Raw genomic sequence first — 7,499 nt, 5'->3', positions numbered from 1 at the left:
AAAGATCACGGAATTATGGAAAGGGTTGGGTTGCAAGGGGCCTGAAAGCCCATCCAGTTCCACACCCCTGGCCATGGGCAGGGACATCCCACCAGACCAGGCTGCCCAAGGCCCCATCCAACCTGGCTTGAACATCTCCAGGGACAGGGCAGCCACAGCTTCCCTGGGCAACCTGTGCCAGCGTCTCGCCGCCCTCACCGTGAAGGATTCCTTCCTGCTGTCAAGCCGAAATCCTCCCCGCTCTGCCCGCCAGGAAAGCGAAACCTCGCAGAGCCGGGCGCAGCTCTCCCCGCGGCGGCTCCCCCCTCGCCGCAGCCACGCGTGTGCGCGGCGCCCGGGTCCGCCCGCGCTCCCGGGGCTCCCCGTGGGCAGGTGCGCGCGGCTTCGCGCTGGCCCGCTCCCGGACCGGGCCCCTCGCGCGCGCCTCCGGACGCGTGCGCGCGGCCGCCGAGCCGCAGCGGCAGCGGCCGCGGAGGCGCCCGCCGGCGGTGGCGGGGAGGGGGCGTCCCCGCAGGTAGCGGCGGTGCGGGGCGACCCGTGGGGCCGGCGGCGGAGCTGGGCGGCTCTCTCCCCTTCTCTCTCTCTCTCTCTCTCTCGTTGCAGGCGGCGGCGAACCGGATGCCTCTGGCGGACAGAAGATGTGTCATGGGAAGCGGGCGAGCGGCGGCGGTGCCCTCCCGGCGGGCGCTGGCCGCGGCGCTGTGGCTGCCGCTGGCGCTCAGCCTCGGCCCGGGGTCGGCGGCGGGCGGTGAGTGAGCGGACCCGGACCCGGACCCGGACCCGGACCCGGACCCGGACCCGGACCTGGACCCGGACCCCTCCTCTGCCCCGCAGCCCCGGCCGGGGGGGAGCCAACTCCATCCCCCGGCGCTCTCCGAGAGGAGCGAAGCGCGGCTCCGTCCTGCCTCCCCGCAGCCCCCCATCGCCCACCCTTCGCTCCTCCAGCTCGCTCACCCCTCGTCCCCGCAGCTCGCCCACCCTTTGCTCCCAGCTCGCCCACCCTTCGCTCCCAGGTCGCTCACCCCTCGTCCCCCCAGCTCGCCCACCCTTCGCTCCTCCAGCTCGCCCTCCCAGCTCGCCCACCCCTCACCTGCCGCGGGGGCGCGCAGCCTCCTGCACCCTGCGTGGGGACCCCGGGAGGACAGACCCTCGCCCCGGCTAGGGTACAGTGGCCCCGTGTAAGTACAGTGTGATTTTGAAACGGTGTCTTTTAATTAAAAAAAAAAAAAAAAAAAAAAGAAGCCTTCCCCTTACTGCGGTCCAGTCAAACATCTCTCAGCTGACTCTTGGTGCTAAATCCCCCTGCAGCTGGGGAAAGCAGACGATTTGGGGCTGAAAATACAGTGTCCTTCATCCCTTTCCTCGCCTTATTGGGCATTTTTCATTTTAATTACATTTTTTTACACTATCATTTTAAATTATTGAGGCTGCAAGATATTTTCAGCAGGTACATTTAATTACAAAATTGCTTTAAATTGATTCCATAATTAGACTTGGATTGCTGGAAAAGTCTTAAAGTAAACTGCATTGCTGTAAAATGAACTTAACTGTGATGATGAGAGCAGCTTCATGTTTCTGCTCCGGCATGGTATGATGTTGGGGGAATAGCCATTTTATGATTGAATTGCATTGGCAGAGTCCAATGTAAAAATGGCCTAGGCTTCTTCTCATGCCAAAGATTTACAGCAAAATTTTCTAACTTGAATGCCTAAGCCCAAGCAGCTCTGATCCAGATGCGTTTTCTGTCACTGAAGACAGACTTACAGGAATACGTCTGAAGAGCAACTCAAAAGGTCATTTTGTCCAACCTCCTCCTGTTGAGATTCAGTCCTAATTTTCTATCTGGAGATGATAATACTATTTTCCAGTAGAAATTCTGTGACTGCCAATGTGATTACAGCTTAACAAGCTTTTAAACTGTTGCAGTATCTATGAACCCCTCTTTAGGAATCAATGGCTTTTTTTTCTTTTCCTGCAACTGCGTTACACTCGGTTGCCTGGACAGCTCACGTTTCAGTGTGATAATGCCATTCTGCCTTTCCTGTGCCTTCGTTACAACTGCAGTTGAGCCAGCTCCTGTCCTCCTCTAAGCTCCTTCCTAAGGCTCCATTCATAAAAATGAGACTGTTCCAAGGCCCTCTCATCCCTGAGGCTTTGTATATCCTGCAGTGTGATTGTTGGCATTTATTTAGCTTATTAATGCAAGAGGTTCTTCAAAATATGGTTTATGTCTCCCCTGAACACTGTAGTCTTCATCACAGCATGCAATAAATTCCTGTGTGATGTTGATCGTTGTCAACACCACTGCCTTTCACCTTGGTATAACTAATTCCATATCAAATTCCATTTGTAAGGCATTTTAGGACCTTTCAAGAACTTTTCTTTTTTTTTTTTTGGTCTAGAGTCTAGGAAAAGGTAACACACTGAACAATTATGCATTGGTAAAGTAACCAGCGAAAGGTATTTATTGCTGGTCTTAAGTTCTTATTGCTGTTATTTTCCATTGCTGTTATTTTCCAGTGTGGTTGTGCCTGTAAGTTAGGCACTATATAAATACCTGTAAATGTATGGCTCTTTCATGTGGTAGAATATATGGATGTTGGGGTTTGTTTTCACCCTGAGTCATTTGAGTGGAAAAAAATAATGAGCTTTGTAATTAGAACAGAGGACTGTAAGTTAGGATCTCTCCTATTTTAGGCTCTAAGAGAGCTTACTATGCTTACATAGCTTGTGCCCCAGAGTTTGAGAACTTGTAAGCAGCTGCTGACATCGACCAAATTTGTGGTTTCCTGGGACCTTTGAAAATTTTGCTTCTGTGGGACTCTCATCTTATGGATTTGTATATCTAGACAAAAGGCACTGGAACTACTGACTGCTTTGGAAAATGTAGCCCCAGTCTCTTTCTATTTTGTCATTATCTGTTAAATAAGGATAATCATACTTCTCTCAGAGACGTGAAAAGGGCTTTGATGACATTTAATGAAAATACTATGGAGGTGGAGAGAATTTGTTTCAAAAGCTTTAGAAAAACAGCAGTGACAATATGCTGAAATAAAAACTACCTTATTAAAAATGAAAATGAATAGTTTAAAGGTTATTTTTTTCTATAAAGCTATCTACAGATTGCATCTTGGATCTCATTTATAGCTTCTTCCCTTCCTTAGTTGATACTAGGATTTGGCCCCTGTAATAATCCTGTCATGACTTGTATGACTCCTATTTTGTATCTGACTAAGCTCTATTGATTATCACGTTCTACCATTTCACCCCAAATCAATACTACTTATAACTTTTTTTTTCTTGTCAATAACTCTACGGAGAATAACTCTGTTTATTACGTTCTGACTTTCTCAGAAGTGGATCTAGCAGAAAATTTGCTGTAGAGGTGAACTCAAATGAACAAACCTTTCAGCTAACAATATCCCTCATTCATCCCTGATGTATTTAACACTGCTGACACCAAGGATAAAGTAAATCTCTCATACTTCAGGTTGTAGCTTTCATCTGATCATCTTTGTTTATCTTGCTTTTCACTATAATTCTGCAGTGTAAGTCGGGGGGGGGGAAGAATGAAAATAAGAAAGCAGAAGAAGGGTGTGAAGGCTAGTAAGAGGAAAAATGAAATGTGCAAGTGGATGGAGCTGATGACAAGATGTTTCAGAGTTTTAGGGCATGTACAGTTCACTATCGAACCTGTAGTATTGAGATAGGAGCTCTAATAATATAGTTTTACATATACCTCAAATTCCTGAAATATATTAGAGTTGTGGGGAGGGAGGGAATCTAAAAGGAAACATTCAGTAAGCTTCTAGTTTTGAGGTTGGTTATGTGGCCATCATTGTACCCAGACGTCTGCCGGGCTCCTATCTGCTTTATTGTCCTGAGTCAGTTGGGTGAGCTCTGTTCTTCTGCAGTGTCTTCTGTATGGCCCAGTGGAGATGCTCAGGGCTACAACATGCATCTCCATTGGATGGGGACATGGGCTGTCACTTCGTCTTGCCTCCTGACCTCAAGCAGGGTCAGGTGTACTTGTGTTCTTCTTGCAAGGTATTTATTTAGTCTTCTTAAAAAGTCTCCACTTCTCCTTTAAGGACCCTCTGCCAGTGTTTCATCACATCAGACTTTATACTAGAAATTTTTTACTAAGATCTAACCTGAAGCATCCTTGCTGCTGCTTAAGCTTGCTATTTCTCATCATGTTCGTGGCAGATGTCCAGCAGAGCTGCTGCTCCTCAGTTTTCTGGCTGTCTTTCATATTCTGTTCCATGCCTTCGGTCTTCTACTGCAGAAATGCAGACTCCAGTTCCTCCAAAGGCTGGATGGCTCCAGTTTCTTTAAACTTTTCCTAAGTTTACATTATGCTTTGTAAGTTTCTTGTCATTCAGACCATGAGCTTGCTCCCATGGAGTCATGTCCCTGTGGAATATGCTGCCCAGCGGCATCACCAGCACTGAACAGAGCTGAGGGATAACTGTCCATGCCTTAGAGGCTCCATGGATATAGCGGCTACCCAAAACACATCCCTCATGTTTCTGAGGGTGGTGAACTTGTATCTTTGGGGTAATACAAGTTTTCATGTGTGCTGCTATTGCACGCCTACCGTTAGGCTTTTTTTTTTGTCAACCTGCAGTTGTTTTTGGCAAGAGAAGCCAGCCAAAGTTTCCCTCTAATTGCCTTGCATACACTTTTGAGATTATAAAGAAGTTTTTCTGAAACATCAGAATGTTTTCTGATACCCTCTAGCTAAATTTGTAGTTAATGTATTTTACTCACAGCCTCTCTGTGTGTCTGCTTCACTTGTCAAGCAAAATAGATATTTCAGCCTTGAGTTCTCTGTACATTTGATTAAATCATCATTTATTTTGCAGAATTGTTTTTAACCTCCAGCTTATTGGAGAAACTCAGTATTTTGTAAGGAACAGATTTTCACCACCATGACACAATCTTATTCTCAATCCCAGATCTGCCTCATACAATCTCTTTTCCCCTCTTTGCAGACTTGAGTTAGCAGTTAAGTAACATTTTGTAGCTCTTCTGACTGCGAGTGGTGAGGCCGGTGACATCTTAGGATGGCAGCTCGTCATTTGTCTTAGTGGCACATCATTCTGCCTATAACCTTGCAAGAGGTGGGCATATTAGATTAATGTTTAATTGGTTTCTTAGCACCCTGCAGGAAGGAGGTTTATCCCTGATTTGCCTTGAGATTCGGAGACTGCAGTTAACTTTGCTTCTCTGTTTCGCTCCCTTACTCCCAGAATTACAGTCAAGTATCTTTGATCTCTGTATTAGGGATGATTACAACCTTAGAAGAATGAATTAATTATGCTTTGCTTGATTTTCTCATCTGTAAAGTAGATAAGCAATGTATTTCATGGGCATGTTATGAAGTACTTTGAGAACCTCCCAAAGAAAATGTTACTGGAGTGAGAAACAGGGATTTTAACAAAGTATGAACTGAAGTTTACCAAAGTAGAACATTCTTGAGCGTTCATTATTATTCTTGTTGTGTGGGTTAATAACTAAACATTATCACCAGAACTAGGAAGATGTTATTATTTTTTCTTTTACAGCTTCTTATGGATTTTTGCTATAGTGTTCCTCATGTACTCCATTTTTTCCCAAGTACTGCCTAACTCTGATTGTAATCCATGTTTTTATAACAAAACACACATTATTAAAAGAAGAAAAACTTGCACTTGTGCTGTGCATATCAGTGATGCTTTAAACATGAAAAGGACAAGAAAGTGTAGCCTGAATTCCTATTTGCTGTATGCTGGTGTACATGTGAATGAAAAATGGGCTGCATTCAGTGGTAAACATAACTTAGTCAGAAAATGAGCTGGAGGGATAAAGCAGTGTAATATGTACAATTTCATTCAGTAAGTGTAAAAATTAGCTTTGCTAACATATTAAGGAGATTGAAGATACATGTATCTTATGAAATTCAGCAATTTAACTGTGAAACCAACATCTCCTCACTTGGTTTTACATCTTCTCAGCTACTTTCTTCAATGTGCACAAGCATAGCATGATGAAACCAATTACAGGCTGTGCATCTACTAGATTTCACAGTGAGGCAGTTTATAGCAGCAGTTTTTAACATCCATGCTTATCTTCTGACTCTCTTAGCCCATTGCTTTTGTTGACAGAGTTTGGCTGCCTGTTTTCCAGAGAGGGCTCCCAATGGCTTTTCCTGAACAGCGGGGCTGCTGATGGGATTTATCTGAATTGGGGTGTTTCTGTCTGCACATACTGAAAACAGTGGAAGAAGTTGTTGGTGGTATCTGTGCTAACTGAGCTCCATTGGGAAAAAATGTGTTGGATGTGTTTACACACTTATGGTGGGTGACTCGTGAATCGTATCAACTTTTAATGTGGGTAGTGTTCATCCTCGGTTGCTTTTCTGCTTGGTACTAAGGAGTTATACAAAGCTTTTGCACTGGAAGGAAGTTCCAGGTGAAGAAAACCGGGTGATCAGACTCAGTGAACATGGATTTATGAAAGGCAGGTCCTGTCAGACTAACCTGATTGCTTTCTATGACAAGGTCACCTGCGTAATGGAGGAGGGAAAGGCTGTGGATGTGGTGTACTTGGACTTCAGTAAAGCCTTTCACATCAGTTTTCACAGTATTCTGCTTGGCTGCCATTGTTCTGGACAGGTGTACCCTCTGCTGTGGGAAAAACTGGCTAGTTGGCTGGGCACAAAGAGTGGTGGTGAATGGAGTTAAATCTAATTGGAGACTGGTCACAAGTGGTGTTCCCGGGGCTTGATGTTGGGTCCAGTTCTGTTCAATATCTTTATTGATGATGTGGAGGAGGGGATTGAGTGTAGCCTTAGTAAGTTCACAGATGACACTAAGTTGGGTGGAAGTATCAATCTGCTTGAGAATAGGAAGGCTCTGCAGTGGGATGTGAACAGGCTGGATCAATGTGCTGAGACCAAGAGGAGGAGGCTCAACAAGGTCAAGTCCCGAGTCCTGCACTTGGGACACAACAACCCCATACAGTGCTATAGGCTTGGCGGAGAGTGGCTGTAAAGCTGCCTGGCAGAGTAGGGCCTGGGGGTGTAGGTTGACAGTCAGCTGAACATGAGCCAGCAGTGGCCCAGGTGGCCAAGAAGGCCACTTCAAATACTGTGTTCAGTTTTGGGCCCCTCGCTACAAGAAAGACATTGAGGTGCTGGAGTGTGTCCAGAGAAGGGCAAGGAAGATGGTGAAGTCGCTGGAGAACAAGTCTTATGAGGAGCAGCTGAGGGAACTGGAACTGGTTAGCCTAGAGAAGAGGAGGCTGAGGGGAGACCTTACCACTGTCTACAGCTACCTGAAAGGAGGTTATTGTAAGGTAGGTGTTGGTCTGTTCTCCCAAGTGACCGGTGATAGGACAAGAGCCTCAAGTTGCACCAGGGGAGGTTCGGATTAGACAGGAAGAATTTCTTCACAGAAAGGATTATCAGGCACTAGAACAGGCTGCCGAGGGAGATGGTTGAGTATGTACTAGAA

The 7,499-nt window shown here is 46.1% G+C and overlaps 1 protein-coding gene across 3 annotated transcripts in view; it reads left to right on the top strand.

Annotated features, from left to right (window-relative positions):
- The first annotated feature begins 459 nt into the window (after positions 1 to 459).
- The window catches only part of SUSD4 (sushi domain containing 4), a 74,585-nt gene continuing 67,545 nt past the window's right edge, over positions 460 to 7,499 (top strand). For 2 of the 3 annotated variants that reach the window (XM_069852680.1, XM_069852678.1), the window contains exon 1: positions 586 to 748. In XM_069852680.1, coding sequence (XP_069708781.1) covers positions 619 to 748 — 130 coding nt within the window. In that variant the 5' untranslated portion in view covers positions 586 to 618. Of the gene's footprint in view, positions 515 to 585; positions 749 to 7,499 lie in introns of those variants that run through there. The other variant, XM_069852677.1, reaches the window with a different exon arrangement.

This window comes from Phaenicophaeus curvirostris, chromosome 2, assembly GCF_032191515.1.
Source record: "Phaenicophaeus curvirostris isolate KB17595 chromosome 2, BPBGC_Pcur_1.0, whole genome shotgun sequence".
Lineage (NCBI taxonomy): Eukaryota > Metazoa > Chordata > Aves > Cuculiformes > Cuculidae > Phaenicophaeus > Phaenicophaeus curvirostris.
Note: the sequence above shows the minus strand (reverse complement) of the source record. Positions and strands in the feature narration are given on the sequence as shown.